Consider the following 18,561-nt stretch of genomic DNA (forward strand, 5'->3'; position numbering starts at 1 on the left):
GTTTGTACGAATCTAATGAAATACTAATGACATACAAAGCACATATGACTTTTTGCACAACCCTACTAGCTACTAAGACGACATGGAAATGATTTGTATGTACGAATCTAACGAAATACTAACAACATGTGAAGCACACATGACTTTCTCCACAGCCCTACTAGCTACTAAGACCACATACAAATGATTTGTTTGTACGAATCTAATGAAATACTAATGACATCCGAAGCACATACAACTTTCTGCACAGCCCTACTAGCTACTAAGACGACATGCAAATGATTCGCATGTACGAATCTACCAAAATATTAACAACATCCGAAGCACATAGTTACTAAGACCACGTAAAAATGATTCATATGTATGAATCTAACAAAATACTAACGACATCCGAAGCACATACAACTTTCTCCACAGCCCTACTAACTACTAAGACCACATGCAAATGATTCGTATGTATGAATCTAAAAAAATACTAACGACATCCGAAGCACATACAACTTTCTCCACAGCCCTACTAGCTACTAAGACCACATGCAAATGATTTGTTTGAACGAATCTAATGAAATACTAATGACATCCGAAGCACACATGACCTTCTGCACAGCCCTACTAGCTACTAAGACCACATGCAAATGATTCGTACATACGAATCTAACGAAATAATAATGATATCCGAAGCACATACAACTTTCTGCACAGCCCTACTAGCTACTAAGACCACACGCAAATGGTTTGTATGTACGAATCTAACGAAATACTAATAACATCTGAAGCACATATAACTTTCTGCACAGCCCTACTAGCTACTAAGACCACATGCAAATGATTCGCATGTACAAATCTACCAAAATATTAACAACATCCGAAGCACATAGTTACTAAGACCACGTAAAAATGATTCATTCGTATGAATCCAACGAAATACAGATGATATCCGAAGCACGTACGACTTTCTGCACAGCCCTACTAGCTACTAAGACCACATGCAAATGATTTATATGTACGAATCTAACAAAATACAAACAACATACGAAGCACACATGACTTTCTGCACAGCCCTACTAGCTACTAAGACCACATGCAAATGATTTGAAACTACTAACGACATCCGAAGCACATACAACTTTAGCACAGCCCTACTAGCGACTAAGACGACATGCAAATGATTCGTACGTACAAATCTAACGAAATACTAATGACATCAGAAGTACATACGACTTTCTGAACGGCCCTACTAGCTACTAAGACCACGTGCAAATGATTTGAAAATACTAACGACATCCGAAGCACATACGACTTTAGCATAGCCCTACTAACTACTAAGGCCACATGCAAATGATTCCAATGTACAAATCTAATTAAATACTAATGACATCCAAAGCATATATGACTTTAACACAGCCCTGTTAGCTACTAAGACCACATACAAATACTTTCAAAGTACGCCTCTAGTTTGGATTGCGCTGCAACAGCTGAAAGGCGCAAACTCCCATCGAGTTAAAAATGTTGTGACTAAAACGGGCGAGGAACCCCGGTTGCCACATACAAGGTGGATCAAGGAAAAACGCATTGTAAATTTGCATGAGGCTCAGGTCGTGAAGATAACTTGTACGCAAGGATTCGTCATGGGAATATGATGCCAGATGAACGGATAAGGCTGTTTAGGTCGACCCCACTTGCTCAATGCAATGCAATCATGAGAGTTGTAGTTCGTACTCATTAGTGTAAACTACAACGCCCATGATAGCGTAGTATTGAGCGGTAAGGATGCTCTGGCGCTCTGTACACGCAAAATAACTGACGCCAGATTCGCTGAGCAGAGCTTGACGACTGGCACTCCGTACATGCGCAATAACTGATGTAACTGAGCGTCGTTGGACGCCTGACTCATTTATTATTCACCCCACAGCTGCGCATTCCAGAGATCCCGCTCGCAATCCCTTCTGAGTTTCAGGCAACGGAGACGAGCAAAGGCCTCTCTTCTTCTTCTTCTTCTTCTTCTTCTTCTTCTTCTTCTTCTTCTTCTTTCTTAAGGCATGTTGTCGTGCTTCAAAGGGTTTCTATAACAACAACACACTTGCGCAAACTTAGCTGAGCACAAGCAGTCACCTTGCTGAGCCGTATCTATCGAGCGGCTTTGCTTCTCACTCAAAAGATTTCAAGGTGGGATGGAAATAAATCTGCCTGCCTGTACGTCAAGGGCCGTAGCTAGGTGAAGTGGCCCTTCGCGCTGTCACTGGGTTGGTCATTGCTAGGTGAAGTGGCCCTTCACCAACATCACCTGGGAAGAAAAGTGACACTTGTACGATATGAGAGAAGCAAAGAGCCACAAAGAGAGCCGCGTTGCTAAGGAGACGTTGTGAAGTAGGTGAAGTGGCCCTTTACAGTGTCACTGAGTTGGTCATTGCTAGGTGAAGTGGCCCTTCACCAACATCACCTGGGAAGAAATGTGAGACTTGTATGATATGAGAGAAGCAAAGTGCCACAAAGAGAGCCGCATTGCCAAGGAGACGTTGTGAAGTAGGTGAAGTGGTCCTTTACAGTGTCACTGGGTTGGTCATTGCTAGGTGAAGTGGCCCTTCACAACATCACCTGGGAAGAAAAGTGACACTTGTATGATATGAGAGAAGCAAAGAGCCACAAAGAGCTGTGTTGCTAAGGAGACGTTGTGAAGTAGGTGAGGGGCTGGCTATTGCTAGGTGAAGTGGCCCTCTGGGACGTCATGAGGGAAAGAAAGATGACACAGGAGTGATAGGATTTGGCATTGAACTTCCCCAGAATGACAGTCTTGGTATTTCTATTTCATGTTATAATGTTTGGATCTAACCGAATACTACGTCTCCGACTACGTTCCTTTTACGCCGACGGAGGGACCGTCAGGACTTCCCGGACTTCCTCACCGTCGGCCTATTGAACGTTACAACCCTTCCAAGAAGAGCACCACGTGTTGCAAACTACGCCGCGCGTTGGGGAACTCGAGCAACCCAAAGTCGATGGTGGACGTCATTCCGTGGACGCCGTCCTCGATGTGGTGCCACGTGACCGGCACGCCGTTGTCGAGCAGGCGCTTCCGGTACAGAATCCCGTCGTCCCGGAGGATGTCGTACTCCGAGGTTACGAGGAGCGTCTCCGGGAGCTGGCGGATGACGTTGTCTTCGGCCAGGAGCGGCGAAAAGAGACTGTCCAAGCCTTTCTTCAGCGACTCGTACTGCTCGTTGGAAAACGGAGCGGGCTCCACCGGCCGGTAGCCCCGGGCCTTGAACTCGTCCGGGACGTGGTCCGCGCTCACCCACTTGCTGTACTTCGCCCGCAGATCCTCCGGGATGTGGTTTCCACTGATAATTCCTTCCACGTCGATGGCTTTCCCGGTGAGATACATGGTGCCATGCGTGAGGGTGAATTTCCGAAACAAGGGCGGAACGGAGCCGTTCTGCTGATACGACGGCAAGTTGAAATCGACGGCTTGGAGATACGGGTACAAGAGGATCTGAGCCCGGAGTTTTGGGAGGAGCCGCTTTCCCGCCAGGACCTGGCACACGGCCGCCGAAAACGAGGCCCCGCTGCTCTCCCCCCCGATGCTGATACGGGCCGGGTCCACGCCGTAGTCCGCCGCGTTCTTCAAAAAGTGTTCGGTCGCGACGCAACAGTCCTGGATTTGGGCCGGGCACGGATGCTCCGGGGCGAGGCGGAAACTGAAACGATAAAGACAACGCTGCCCATTATGTCTATCCCGCTTTATCGTTCCATGCGGAGACTCACAATCAAAAACATTGCGCCTTAAAATATACAATAAAATAGTATATCATTATATACTGTATATACGCGAGTATAAGCCAAGTTTTTCAGCCCTTATACTTGGGTGAGGGTCCTGGTTGGCTTATATTTGGGTCGGCTTAGACTTGAGTATAGATCAGTGATGGCCAACCTATGCCACGCGTGTCAGCACTGACGCGCCTAGCCATTTTTGCTGACACGCTGCCGCATGCAGATTGATTGGATGACTAATGTCTTTTGTGGCCAAATTTGGTGTGATTTGGTCCAGTGGTTTTGTTGTTTACTCCATGGGAATTATGCACATTACATTTATTTTATATATATAAAAGGGTAATGAAATTTCGGCCTAGGACAAAACAACAAAACTACACATCCCAGAAACACTAAACTTGGCAGCACAACCCATCATCCATGCCTCTAGGTTCATACAACAAAAAAGCTCCAGCTACTCCAGAAAACGGCCAGGCTTTGAGACTGCAAGGCTATTCACTGCTATTCCACCTGGCCAACAAAGGATTCCCATAAGCCACAGCAACACGTGGCTGGGCAAAGCTAATATATATATATATATATCATTCTATTATTATTCTATTATTATTGTAGTATATTATTATGTTACTATTATATTATTATTATTATTATATTATTCATGACTACATTGAAACTACAATAGAGAGAAATCAGCGTGGAAACTGCAAGAGGTACCATAGATTGTTGTACATGGAAATAATGGCAGTCAATAGTTTTTGATTTATTAAATACAGTTATATATTACAATTCTATATTTTTGTTATTTAAACTATATATATTGTGAAATTATGTTTTTTTTCCTCTCAAAGTGACACACCACCCAAGTCAAGTTTTTTGGTGAATTTTGACACACCAGGCGCAAAAGGTTGCCCATCGTTGGTATAGTTATTATTTTACTCTATTAGTTATTGTTATTACATTTATTATTTTACTCTATAACTTTTGTTAGTATAACATTTATAGTAATATAAACAGTTTGTTGGAACAGAAAACAGAATGGCGTAACAGCACGTGACAATTCTTGTCCCGAATCCTACGTGTCCTGTTTCTAAACAACTCGAGTGAAATGACTTACCCAACGTTCACAACCACGGTGTTACTTTCCCGGGCGATATAACGGCTCATCCTCTCGTATGCCTCTGAAAAACAAATAATTTGTCGCTGATGGTATTATTTGTTGCATTTCGTAACTGTTTCAATAATCAGTTGGTCCTGGCATAGAAGTGGGATGGAATATTTAACCTATTAATACCTAGGGACCAGTGACTCATGTTGGGATGCTGGCATAGAAGTGGAATGGACCCATTGCATGAAAAAAGGCGACAAGAATATTGTGATATTGTGAGACATCGAAGGTATCTAACTCCTTAATAGCTAGGGACGGATGATTCATGTTGTGGAATCAGACCCATGGTGGGATGTACACGTTGTCATGTAACAGGGACTGTCGCCAAAATGATGGTCCAAACGCAATGCCTCGCGTAATAAAGTCCCAAGTGTTACGACGGTATGTTGTAGGCTCCTTTTGCAGAACTTACGGATACTTCCGCACAGCCCAAACCCTCCGGGAACGACCACCATTCCTCTCGCATTCCCAGCAGGCAGCGTCCGGGGCCAGTAGACCCTCACGTTCACCCCGTCGAAATCCAGGTCTTTCGTGATCAGCGCCGAACTCTTCCTCGGAGCGATGCCTTTGAAGAAGAGTCTCCAGGCTTCGTAACGGTGACAGAGGCCCACCTTTTCCAGAAACACCGCCTGTTCAGAAGAAGATTTCACAGCACGTTACTATCGATTAGGGATGAGCATAGTTTCGTTCTCAATTCGTACTTCGGATCCAATTCGTTAAATTCGAAATTATGCATACCCTTACTCTTCATGGCCAGTATAACGAAGTTTAAGATTTCACAGCACGTTACTATCGATTAGGGATGTGTATAGTTTCGTTCTCAATTCGTACTTCATTAAATTCGAAATTATGCATATCTGTACTCTTCATGGCCAGTATAACAAAGTTTAAGATTTCACAGCACGTTACTATCGATTAGGGATGTGCATAGTTTCGTTCTCAATTCGTACTTTGGATCGAATTTGTTAAATTCGAAATTATACATATCCTTACTATTCATGAACAGTTTAACGAAGTTTAAGATTTCACAGCACGTTACTATCGATTAGGGATGTGCATAGTTTCGTTCTCAATTCGTACTTCGGATCGAATTTGTTAAATTCGAAATTATGCATACCCTTACTATTCATGGCCAATATAACAAAGTTTCTAGAGTAAATAGAACAACTACTTTCAGAGTAAGAACTGCACAATTAAACAAGGAACAGATATTATTAGTTAAGGGGGTCTCAAAGTGGTATAATTCTACAGTGCGGACATAACCCCCTTTGTTCTCTGTTCCTCCTGATCCTGGGCTCACCAGTTGATCGGCGTGACTCTTATGTGATGCTTGTTTTGCATACTTCTCGTCTAAGCAATTAGGACAATCCTCACGTTGGAAATAAATCAACAGAGGAGGAAAGGAGAATCGTGACAAAAACCCAGGTTGCTTACCAATCGACGTGCGAAATGCATGCCGACCGTCAAAACGAGGAGTTTCCTTGATGGGTTGATTTCCGCCGGGATGTGAGTCCTGGTCCTAAGGTAATGAACCGCCCTCCCGAAGTAGAAACAGAGGACAGAAACGCTCAGGTAGAGGAGCAGCCACAGTGCCGAGAGCCCTTCCATCCCTGCAGCCGCGAAGCCGAGGACGGCAGCTGGAGGAAGGCAGCTGTTCCGACTTGCAAGGCGGCTGTGGCTGGAGCAATATCTCGGGACACTTTCCCAGGTTGGGAAAAGAAAGCGAGATGAAAGATATCCGTTAGGAAGACGCCCTTCCCACCCACGGAAGACATTGATAAAAGGACTTTCTCCCCCCCAAAGCATGTGACAAAGCGATTCGATCCGAATCACGAGGACATCCATCTCCAGAAGCCGCATCGTGAGGTGCATCACTTCACTGACCCAAAGTGTTTCTTGCCCCAACGAGGTAGATACGTCACAAATCCTCTCATCCTTCCCCGATTATTTTCTCCTTAGGAAAACTCTAGGAAGCAAATCCATTGTGGGCTTTGTTTGCTTGTTTCTGCAGCCCATGGTGAAGGCACCACCACAATCATCCATCCATCCACAATCCGCCATGCCAATCATGCCCATGGTGAAGACACAATAGTCTATCCACAATCCACCATACCAATCATGCCCACAGTGAAGGAACCACCACAATAGTCCATCCACAATCCATCATGCCAATCATGCCCATGGTGAAGACACCACAAGTCTATCCACAATCCACCACAACTATCATGCCCATGGTGAAGGCACCATCACAATCATCCATCCACAATCCGCCCATGGTGAAGGCACCACCACAATTGTCCATCCACAATCCGCCATAGGCAGGGTTCCCAGTCATATTCCTCCTCCAATCGGAATAACACTTTCAAACCAGGAGCAGAAACGTTTCCTTCGCAGATGAGGAGGAACCGGTTTGCAGCTTTGCTCCATTATCGGCAAAGTGAGCACACTCTTTCCTTGCCAATTGCAGTGCATCATCAAAACCCCACCCGATTTTTCCTCCTTCTGCGTTATTTGGGAAACAATGCCGCCTCCATCTGCAGAAGTCATTTCCATGACTGATAAGATGATGCTTCAGCCCCACCTCCGTCAAGCTCTCCTTCTGCAGCTCTTCCAAATGCAGGAAGTATTCGATTATCATGACATCCCGATAAGATTCCCCAAAATGTAGAAGTCCCATCTGTGAAATGCTGGAAAAAATTGTGTTTCTTAATATTGTCTCATATGTACAGATCTTACAAAAATAATACGACTTCTGCACAGTCCTATTGTGCATTACATTGTGTGGACTGTGGCACAGCTGGTTAGAAGCCAGCTGCAATAAATCACCACTGACTGAGAGAGGTCATGAGATCGAAGCCCGGGTTGGATTGATCTCCCGAACATTAATAACCTAGCTCGCTGTTGACCTAAGCAACCCTAAAGATAGTTTTATCTGTCAAGTAGGAAATTTAGGAACTGCTTTATGTGGGGAGGGCAATTTAACTAATTTACAACACCATAAAAACGTCCAGCAGCATGTGAAAAGGAATGAGGAAGTACTCCATCAAGGAATCAGTGTCACAAGTGGCAGCTCCCCCTTGTGGCTGGAATCGAGCATACCCTCATGAAACCGGAAGCTGGAAAATGTTAAATTGCCTTTGTGTCTGTCTATATGTCGTATATCATATGGCATTGAATGTTTGCCATGTCTATGTGTATTGCGATCTGCCCTGAGTCCCTTTCAGGGTGAGAAAGAAGGGTGGAATATAAATATGTAAGTAAATGTTACAAAATAATACGACATACGAAGCAATACGAAGCACACATGACTTTTGCACAATCCTAATGCGCATTTCTCGCGCATTCGAGGTGAGAACAACTACAACGATGATGCCCTTTCCCGGCGGACAAAACAAGGCTCGTTGTGGGACTTATCTTTATTTATCTTTATTGGTTCATTCCGTAAATATAGAAGCGATCTTTTCAGTCCAGTTCTTTTGTCGAGAAGCATGGTCGGTGTGTGTGCCCAGCAGCCGGTGCCTAGAAGATAACGCAGCTAAATAGCTTGGGATTCACAGTCGGAGAAGTCGTTCCAGACATCAGTTGTCGTTGGGTTCGTCGGTTGGTTTTCTTGCGGGACATATATATATATACATATATATATACATATCATTTTTTTTAGAAAAAGGGGGGAAGCTTTGTTTTCCAATTTACATACATGGAATCCAAGAATAACAACAACAACAAGAACAAGACCAGAAGATTAAACAAGAGCGGATTCACAGATTCCTCTGGCGTCAACAAGGATTTCTAGGGTTCCCTGAATGTCGTCGTCACGAATGGCTTACGCTGCAGAGATCGGGGGTTTTTTTTTTTTTTGCAGGGATAAATAAAAGTAACGACGATGACCGTGTTCGTTAATTTAAAAAAATAGAAGAAAACACATGGACACACTTGAATATACAGTACTGGCGCTACGATATGTGCTGTTGATGCGACTGGCGACTGACGCCGCTCAGCATCCGTTTTGCCTTGTGCTCTTTTCGCCTCCAAGCGGGAATGTGATGAAAAGGTTTTCCTCTGCCCTGAGCTATCAGAAATGATTCTTACAATAATCTGAAAGGATTTCGCACCCCCGAAATGCCCTTTTACTACGTTCTGCCCTTAATAGCATCAGTCGCAAGAGGTCAACAATATATTTTGAGTGGATCGTGATGAGTAATTCCTCTCTATTAGGAATGTGAGCACGACGATCAACAAGTAGGAAAATTCGGGAGGTGGGACGGGGGCCAGAATTGCACCTCATCATGTATATATGTCCATCTCCTTCCATTTCCTGGAATTGAGGTCATGTCACTTCCAGTTGCCATTTTGGAGCCAATTTTCAAATTTTGGGAAGATAAATTAAGGGGAAGCATTGGAGACTTCAACCACTATTTTTGTGCTCGTTCCATGCAAAAAAAAAAAAGGAATTGCATGACAAAAGGATGCAAAAGTAATTTTTTAAAAAAGGAATAGAGTCCCCATGTCTCAGAAATTAAGAGCTTTCAAGGACTAAATTAGGTGATGTTGGTCCAGATTGTCGGAGGGGCTAATACGATGTTGTGGTTATGCCACTTGGATTGAGCAGGACCCCACAAATTTCTTCATGGGAAAGATCGCTTTGAGGTCACTCCCTGCAAGTAACGGGAGTGCACGTGTAACGGGGAACATGTGTTCACATGGAAATGCCCTTGAGGGATGTGCATATAATAGAGCCTTTATTCATGTGACATGACACACGTCTACAACTGGAATCGGACAAAAGGGAGGCATCGCAGCAGCAACCAGACTAGGAGGGACTCCAAATGCAGTTTCTAAAAGCTCGACACGGAAACAAGGACCAGGTTGGGTCCGTCCACAGGTATTAACGGAAAGCCACAAGAAACTGAAATTGCAAATCTATGGCTTGATGCAACGGAAGCCGACCTCCGCATAGATGCCGCTTCCCCATTCAGTCAAGCAACGTTCGGTCAAGCATCGTTGCTACGATTCCAAGGCAAATGCAAAGGGATTGCTAGTATTTTCCTTCGACTCTACTATCTCTGCCCAACAATACTACAAATTGACTTCATCTCTTTCTTTGGGGTTCCTCTTTCTCTCTCTCCCTGTTGTACTGTTTTGAAAATCGATTTCCCTCCCATAAATGTCTGGATGCAGACAATTGTTTAGGAAGAGCATGCGAAAGAAAGAAACCTCCCTTCTCGGGAGAAAGGATTGAGCCTCACAGGTTGCTCAAAGGATGGAAAACTGAGGAAGCTATTTCATCACATGCAAAAAAAAAAAGAGGAGAATAATGCAACGCCCTCGGATTTTTGAAAAAAATCATAAGGAATCCGTATCGGATCTGGACTAAAGTAAAGAGGGAGAGGAATAAGACAAACTGGATCTTTTAACATATGGGACAATTTGAAGATGGGGAAGACAGAGTTTATAATTTTCCTAAATTCATTCTGCGTCTCGCTAAGGCACGGTTCATGCATTTTGCAGCAATGAGCAGCCGGAGGGAGCAAACTGCTTTTCCACAGCCACTTCCTACACCCTTTGAGGCCGCTTCCTACTTCCCGGACGGGCTGTGGATCACGTTCATGATGCAACGGAAACAAAAATGCACAGGGAAGACAACGGAATTACTCTGAACAGTTACCGTAATTTGGACTACGAAACAAAACCTGGAGAAGCACCCGGTCCAGACAGGGTGACTCTCCCTAAGGAATGTCAATATGGAAACAGGATGCCTTTGTTGGAAATGCAACAGCACTCAGAGGTTACTAAACAAGAGTAGCAGTGTTATGGTCGAAGACACAAAATCTCCTCAGGTCTTATTCTAATGGCTCCGAGATCTAGACCAATATTTTTTTTCGCCCCATTTATGTTGTCAAAGGCTTTTTCTGTCTTTTAGTCCTCTTCCTCTTCTAACATCCCTATCTCCAAAAATAACTGTTTTCCACTGTTGTGATACCACAATACTCCTTCTAAATCACGACAGGATTTCATATCGGCCTTTCTATTCCTTTCCAATCTGAATATCGTATTTTCCTTCCTTCCGCTAAGCATTTTCAACCCGCGTCCAATTCAAACTCCTCGCTGTCCAGACTTTCCAGCTCGTAGCTGTCGTAGAATCCTAGAGTCAGAAGAGACCCCCAAGGGACATCTAGTCCAACCCGTTTCCTTCCGACATCCTTGCAGACGTTTACAGACAAGACTGTCCTCCCTTCTCTCTCTAGAAACCGAATTATGGAAAGAACGGCTCACACCGGCTACGGACCCTCGTAAAACTCACACGGGAGATCCTCTTGGACTCCATGTTTGTCATCCGCAAACATTTGATTTGGGAGGATTTTTTTGGGCGGGTGAGTGGTCGCGTTGCATGCAACAGTGACTTTATAATGCATCTTTCGGCGCACCCCGAGCCAGACGTCGAGAGCACAAATGCTGTTATTTAACTCATTATAACGGATCCGGCCGGTCAATACTTTGTGCATAACGTTGTCGGGAGAAAAGAACTAAAAAAAAAGATAAGAAAGGGAGAAAAACAACACGGTGCGTTTTTCTCCTTTTCCAAAAAAATAAAAGGCATCGTTTGGCCGGAAACGGACTACGCGTTCCGGTATTAATAGAACCCAAAAGAGACGCTAAGAAGCCCGCGCAGTCCGTCGATGTTTCGGAAACGAGCAAAACAAAGAAGGACGTGGTTTCTTTCCCCCACAGGACGCGCCGGTTAAGGTGTTTAATTCTTGGGCGAGGGCCGCTAACTCTTCGCTTGGCTTCGATGTAGCTTTAAGCAAGCAAACGGGAGAGGCGAGGAGTCGAGGGAAAAGTCCCAGGCAAGCGGGGTCCGTCTGTCCGTCCGTCCGTCCGATTAGGATCGGTAGTCCTTTTTGCTGTAGGGTTTATTGCCCAAGATGCTATCGATCTCGTGGATGATCGAGGAGGAAAGTTTGGGGAGGACCTGTCGGGGAGAGAGAGAGACAGTCGGTTGGATTTTGGCTCTTTTTTTCAAGAGAAGAAGGGCTGAAAAAGTCGGCTTATACTCGAGTATATACGGTATATCAAAATGTACTGTTTGTTTGAAGGACGCAGTAAACAACAAAACCACTGGACGACGTTGGGCCACAATACACCTATTAATGCAATGTATGACCTTCACTCAAAAAAAACATCCAAAAATATCATATATCATTGATAACCCAGGAACAAAAATAGTGTTACATGGTGTACTATATACCGTATATACTCGAGTATAAGCCGACCCGAATATAAGCCAAGGCAACTAATTTTACCACAAAAAACTGGGAAAACACTGACTCCAGTATTAGCCGAGATACCAATACAATTACCGTATATACTTGAGTATAAGCCGACCCGAATATAAGCCGAGGCACCTAATTGTACCACAAAAAACTGGGAAAACACTGACTCCAGTATTAGCCAAGATACCAATACAATTACCGTATATACTTGAGTATAAGCTGACCCGAATATAAGCTGAGGCACCTAATTTTACCACAAAAAACTGGGAAAACATTGACTCCAGTATAAGTCGAGGGGGTTAAATTTCAGAAATAAAAATAGATACCAATAAAATTACACTAATTGAGTCATCAGTAGGTTAAATGTTTTTGAATATTTACATAAAGCTCAAATTTAAGATAAGACTCTCCGACTCTGATTAAATCATTATTCTCATCTTCTTCAATGTAAATGTGCTTGTGTATCCTTTTAAGAATAATAGAGTAAAATAATACATGTAATAATAATAATAATAATAATAATAATAAATACAGGAAAATAATCAATGTAATAATAATAATAATAATAATAATAATAATAATTACAGGAAAATAATACATGTAATAATAATAATAATAATAAATACAGGAAAATAATACATGTAATAATAATAATAATAATAATAATAATAATAATAATAATAATAATAAATACAGGAAAATAATACGTGTAATAATAATAAGATCAGAGTGAAATAATAAATGTAGTAATAATAATAATAATAATAATAATAATAATAATAATAATAATAAATACAGGAAAATAATACATGTAATAATAATAATAAGATCAGAGTGAAATAATAAATGTAATAGTAGTAATAATAATAAATACAGGAAAATAATACATGTAATAATAATAATAAGATCAGAGTGAAATAAATAATAATAATAATAAATACAGGAAAATAATACATGTAATAATAATAATAAGATCAGAGTGAAATAATAATAATAAGAAGAAGAAGAAGAAGAAGAAGAAGATCAGAGTGAAATAATAAATGTAGTAATAATAATAATAATAATAATAAATACAGGAAAATAATAATAATAATAATAAATACAGGAAAATAATACATGTAATAATAATAATAAGATCAGAGTGAAATAATAAATGTAGTAATAATAATAATAAAAATAGAGTAAAATAAATGTAATAGTAGCAACAATAATAAAAAAATAATAAATGTACCATATATTCTCGAGTATAAGCTGACCCAAATATAAGCCAACCAGGACTCTCACCCAAGTATAAGCCGAGCGGGGCTTTTTCAGTCTTAAAAAGAGGGCTGAAAAACTAGGCTTATACTCGAGTATATACAGTAATAGCCATAACTCCGGAGGCGGATTCACCTGTATTGCTCCGATGTTTTCCATTAGTTGGTCTGCGTTGGAAGCTCCCAGAAGGACCGAACTGACGCCTTCGTTCCGTAAACACCAGGCTGCCGGGAAGAAGATACGGTAGTTATTGAAAATCTAACAGCAAAATGTGCCTCTAGCAAGATGTCCCTCCAAGCAAAGTTTTGCAATTTTAATACACTTTCCCCATGTTTTGATGATAGAACCAATTAGAAGACGACGTTTGTTTTTGCTGGAATCCGCCCGTCCCCTCGGGATTTATTATTATTATTTTATTATGACACAGCAAACAAGAGAGATATGCTGGATTTCGTATCACAAAATCACAAGTCGAACACTTCCCAAGTGTCTAGGGCTGTGTGATGTATTATTATTATTATTATTATTATTATTATTATTATTATTATTATTATTACACAGCAAACAAGATAGACATGCTGGATTTCGTATCACAAAATCACAAGTCGAACCCTTCCCAAGTGTCTAGGACTGTGTGATGTACTATTATTATTATTATTATTATTATTATTATTATTATTATTATTATTATGACACAGCAAACAAGATAGACATGCTGGATTTCGTATCACAAAACCACAAGTCCGACACTTCCCAAGTGTCTAGGACTGTGTGATGTATTTTCGGATCCCAGCAGAGAGTTCTGTCTCCTTCTTCAGGGTCCCATTTGTGAGCCAGAGGTCTTCTCCTTATCAGCTTTTCCTTAAATTTTGTCAAAGAACTTTCCATGCAATGTTTTGTCGTGCCAGCTGTCAGCTCTAGTTTGTAGTGCGGTTTTCTTGTACTTATTTGTAGTGCGGTTTTCTTGTACTTATTATTATTATTTACTCACCAATGGCCAGCTGGGGCAGCGTGCATCCCAGCCGCTCCGCGATGGCTTGCAACTCTTTCAGCTTGGCTTGTTGCCGCCTGCCTTCCTCGCTCAGGATCTTGTCCTTCAGCCACTGGTAGCCCTGCAACGGAGGAGGCGGACACAACAATCAGAGGGCAGCCACGGTGCTGACCCCCAATTCTGAGCGTTCAGATGAGGAAGGAGGGGATACTGGGAGAGACTCAGAGGGCCCAGAGGACACTGGAAATGTTTTGGGATCCCCTGGCAGGTCCCATGTGACTGGAGAAGACAATACCAGTTCTCACAAGAACCCGTCAGAAGTGCAGGCTGAGAAATGTGGGAGACGAATGATTCTCTAGGTCAAGGAGATTGAAATTGAGGAGTTAAGAAATACTCGTTTCTCACAGCGAACGAGAGATAAGGAGTGGGAAGGCAGGCGCAGGAGAAACGATCTAATGGGAGGGATTCTGGCTGTGGTGTGGTTTGTGGTGAAAAGAGACTTCGAGGTCCTGGTAGTGCAGTGGTTCCCAACCTTTGGACGTCCAGGTGTTTTGGACGTCGACTCCCAGAATCCGATTCCTGAAGTCCAAAACATCCGGAGGCCCGAAGGTTGGGATCCGTCCTAAGAAAACGCCGACCGTCAATCAGGCCGATTGAGACTCACTTTGAGCGACGCCCGCGAGTAAGGCGGGATCCCGCCGTCGTATTTCCCCGACACGATTCCGCACGCCAGGGGGGACCACGTCATCGCGCCCACGCCTGTGGGAAGGAAAGGAGACCAGGTTGGCTTTCCCAGCATCCATATTGCTGGGCCAGTGGGGGAGCGAATGGCACGCACCGATCTTGTGGAAAAGCTCCGGAAGCTGGACCTCGACTTTCTCCCGCTGGAACATGTGGTACTCGGCTTGTTCGCAGATGGGAGGGATGAGGTTGAATTGCCGCGCCACCGAATAGGCTTCCTGCAGGTGTGTTACATAGGGTAACATATCATAATTATTTAATAACACAACTATAATATTAGAATATATACTATACTATAATATTTTTTAAATATTTGAAATAATTTGGAAATGACATATCCCACTGGCTATTTCCCGAGCCAAGGGTTTGCGACTCGCATCACTCAGGAATGAAAATCATAGTGTAATATATTATAATTATTTAATAGTACAACTATAATATTAGAATAAATACTATACTATAATATTTTTAATATTAGAAATAATTGGGAAATGACATATCCCACTGGCTATTTCCCGAGCCAAGAGTTTGCCACTTGCATCACCCAGGAATGGAAATCATAGTGTTGCATAGTGTAATATAGTGTATCTATTTAATACTATAAATATAATATAATATTTGTAAATATTAGAAACAATTAGGAAATGACATATCCCACTGGCTATTTCCCGAGCCAGGAGTTTGCAACTCGCATCACCCAGGAATGGAAATCATAGTGTTGCATAGTGTAATATAGTATAATTATTTAATAATATAATATAATATAATATTTTTAAATATTAGAAACAATTAGGAAATGGCATATCCCACTGGCTATTTCCTAAATCAAGAGTTTGCCACTCGCATAACTCAAGAATAGAAATCATAGTGTTACATAGTGTAATATATTATCATTCTTTAACAATACAACTATAATATTATGATATGTACTATAACATAATACATTAATATTTTTAATATTAGAAATGGTATTTCCCACTGGCCATTTCCCGAGCCAAGAGTGTGCGACTCGCATTGCTCAGGAATTACATAGTGTAATATAATTATTTAATAATACAATCCTTGATCCGGTCAGCGTCTTCCGAAAACGGGCACAAATCTCTCCAGGGCAGCAAAAAAGGACAGATGGACGAGCAGATTGAACCGCGCTTGCGAGAGTCCCTTTTTGCTTGGAACGACATCGGTCCCTTCGTGGTCGCCAATCGGGAAGAGTGACGAGCGAAGGTCTTTGGCTTCTCGCTCAAGGGACGGGTTCTCCCCTCCCCGCGCCCGACTCCATATCCACCCTCCTCCTCCTCATGAGATCTGAGCAGCAGCTAATGAAGCAGAAACACATCTGCAAGCAACACACGGCGCCGGAGCACCGCTGTCTCCTCACATCAGGCTGAGATGTTTTGCCTCCAGACCTCCGGCCTCACAGGCAACCGCCACGGCTTCCGTGCTGAACGACCGGATCACAACATCTAGCAGACCAGCAAGACAGGCCTCTCTCCTCTAAGTGGTCAGACATCCATTTCCAGTTGTGAAAGGAAACACTGCCGGGTCTCATTCATATTAATCATACAAAGGAGGGTATCCCATTCTGATTAGTAATCCAGAGATTTGTATTAACGAATTCTACAAATCTCTGAATCATGAAAACAGATTTCCGAAGCATTTGCACAATCCTAATATGTGCGTTAATAGATTTTGTGTGTGTGTGTGTTTAACTCTGTCTTGAGATAGGAGAGGTGGGTAAGAAATACAATTATCATCATTATTATTATCATTGTTATTATTTATAATTCCTTCAGAGATTGTATTAACGAATCCTACAAATCTCCGAATTACAAAAATGGATTTCTGAAGCACTTGCACAACCCTAAGAACTACATTAATAATTTTTTGCGTATGTGTTTAACTCTGCCTTGAGATAGGAGAGGTGGGTAAGAAATAAAATTATCATCATTATTATTATCATTGTTATTATTTATAATTCCTTCAGAGATTGTATTAACAAATCCTACAAATCTCTGATTTAGGAAAGATTTCCGAAGCACTTGCATAACCCTAATATATATGTTAATAGATTTTTTTTTGCGTGTGTTTGTGCCTTGAGATACGAGAGGTGGGTAAGAAATAAAATTATTATTATTATTATTTGTAATTCCTTCAGAACATGGCTGCGAATTCAGCGTTACCATAATCTCCATGGAGCTCCACCGCGACGTCCCCCAATACATGGCCATGCCTTGGTTGATGACGTGGGTCATTGCCCGGACCGTCTCTGCAAGAAAGAAGGAAAGAACGAGGAAAAGAGAGAAGACGAGAGACGCTTAGGAGAGACGGGAAAAGCAAGCGGAGCCGTCTGGTCCAATTAAGGCCACGACGACACCCAACGGGAAACAACTCAAACGTGGAACTAAAACGAGGAGAGAGCGGACGGGTCTTCCAACTACTCAAGACATCTTGCAAGCAGCGTGAATCCAGGTTGGGATGGAAAGAAGGAAGGAGCGAACGAACTGAACGAATGAACGAACGAGAGCTTTCCAGATAGAAAATCCCGCTCGTGTGTTTGCGGAAGGAAATAACAGAAACCAAGAAAAGGGACAAAGATGGAAGGCGGTTGTGTTGGATAGAGGAGACGTGGTAAAGAGAAATGGTTTTCGAATCTGCTGCCAGAATCACTGGGCTGCTGTGAGTTTTCCGGGCTACCTGGCCATGTTCCAGCAGCATTCTCTCCTGACGTTTCGCATGCATCTGTAGCTGCATCTCCAGAAGTTTGTGGAAATGAGGCCAGTGGGGTGTATAATTAATAATATATAACAATACTAATAGTATTATAATAATACTAATAATATATACATGATTTCGCTCACTTACTGTTATCTCAGCCCCATTTTTAACTAGTGGTCAAAAAATGGCCTGTATGTGGGTGTATGTATATATATCTATATCTATATAGATATTATATATTATTAATATTATTATTAACTCAGGAATGGCCTGTGTGTGAATGTATATATCTATATCTATATAGATATTATATATTATTAATATTATTATTAATTCAGAGATGGCTTGTGTGTGGGTATATGTATATATCTATATCTATATCTATATAGATACTATATATTATTAATATTATTATTAACTCAGGGATGGCCTGTGTGTGTATGTATGTATGTATATCTATATCTATATAGATACTATATTATTATTATTATTAACTCAGGGATGGCCTGTGTGTGGGTGTATGTATATATATTTATATCTATATAGATACTATATATTATTAATATTATTATTAACTCAGGGATGGCCTGTGTGTGAGTGTATGTATAAATATCTATATAGATACTATATATTATTAATATTATTATTAACTC

General features: G+C 41.9%; 2 protein-coding genes across 7 annotated transcripts in view; both read right to left on the minus strand.

Annotated features, from left to right (window-relative positions):
• On the minus strand, window positions 1-8,196 carry LOC100565869 (arylacetamide deacetylase-like 4). Its single transcript, XM_008124408.3, has 4 exons — window positions 6,368-8,196; window positions 5,346-5,562; window positions 4,883-4,946; window positions 1-3,695 (listed from the first exon to the last, which is right to left on the minus strand). Exons 1-4 carry the CDS (start codon window positions 6,803-6,805, stop codon window positions 2,921-2,923), a joined length of 1,494 nt encoding a protein of 497 aa, XP_008122615.3. The 5' UTR covers window positions 6,806-8,196; the 3' UTR covers window positions 1-2,920.
• A 147-nt stretch (window positions 8,197-8,343) lies between these two features.
• kcnab2 (potassium voltage-gated channel subfamily A regulatory beta subunit 2) overlaps window positions 8,344-18,561 on the minus strand; it is a 55,969-nt gene continuing 45,751 nt past the window's right edge. For all 6 annotated transcript variants that reach the window (XM_062965727.1, XM_062965725.1, XM_062965726.1 and 3 more), the window contains 6 exons: window positions 17,374-17,459; window positions 15,291-15,411; window positions 15,117-15,211; window positions 14,453-14,573; window positions 13,597-13,685; window positions 8,344-11,903 (listed from right to left, as the gene is read on the minus strand). In XM_062965727.1, coding sequence (XP_062821797.1) covers window positions 11,814-11,903; window positions 13,597-13,685; window positions 14,453-14,573; window positions 15,117-15,211; window positions 15,291-15,411; window positions 17,374-17,459 — 602 coding nt within the window. In that variant the 3' untranslated portion in view covers window positions 8,344-11,813. The remainder of the gene's footprint in view (window positions 11,904-13,596; window positions 13,686-14,452; window positions 14,574-15,116; window positions 15,212-15,290; window positions 15,412-17,373; window positions 17,460-18,561) is intronic.

The sequence above is a fragment of the Anolis carolinensis genome, unplaced genomic scaffold (genome assembly GCF_035594765.1).
Source record: "Anolis carolinensis isolate JA03-04 unplaced genomic scaffold, rAnoCar3.1.pri scaffold_15, whole genome shotgun sequence".
Taxonomy (NCBI): Eukaryota; Metazoa; Chordata; class Lepidosauria; order Squamata; family Dactyloidae; genus Anolis; species Anolis carolinensis.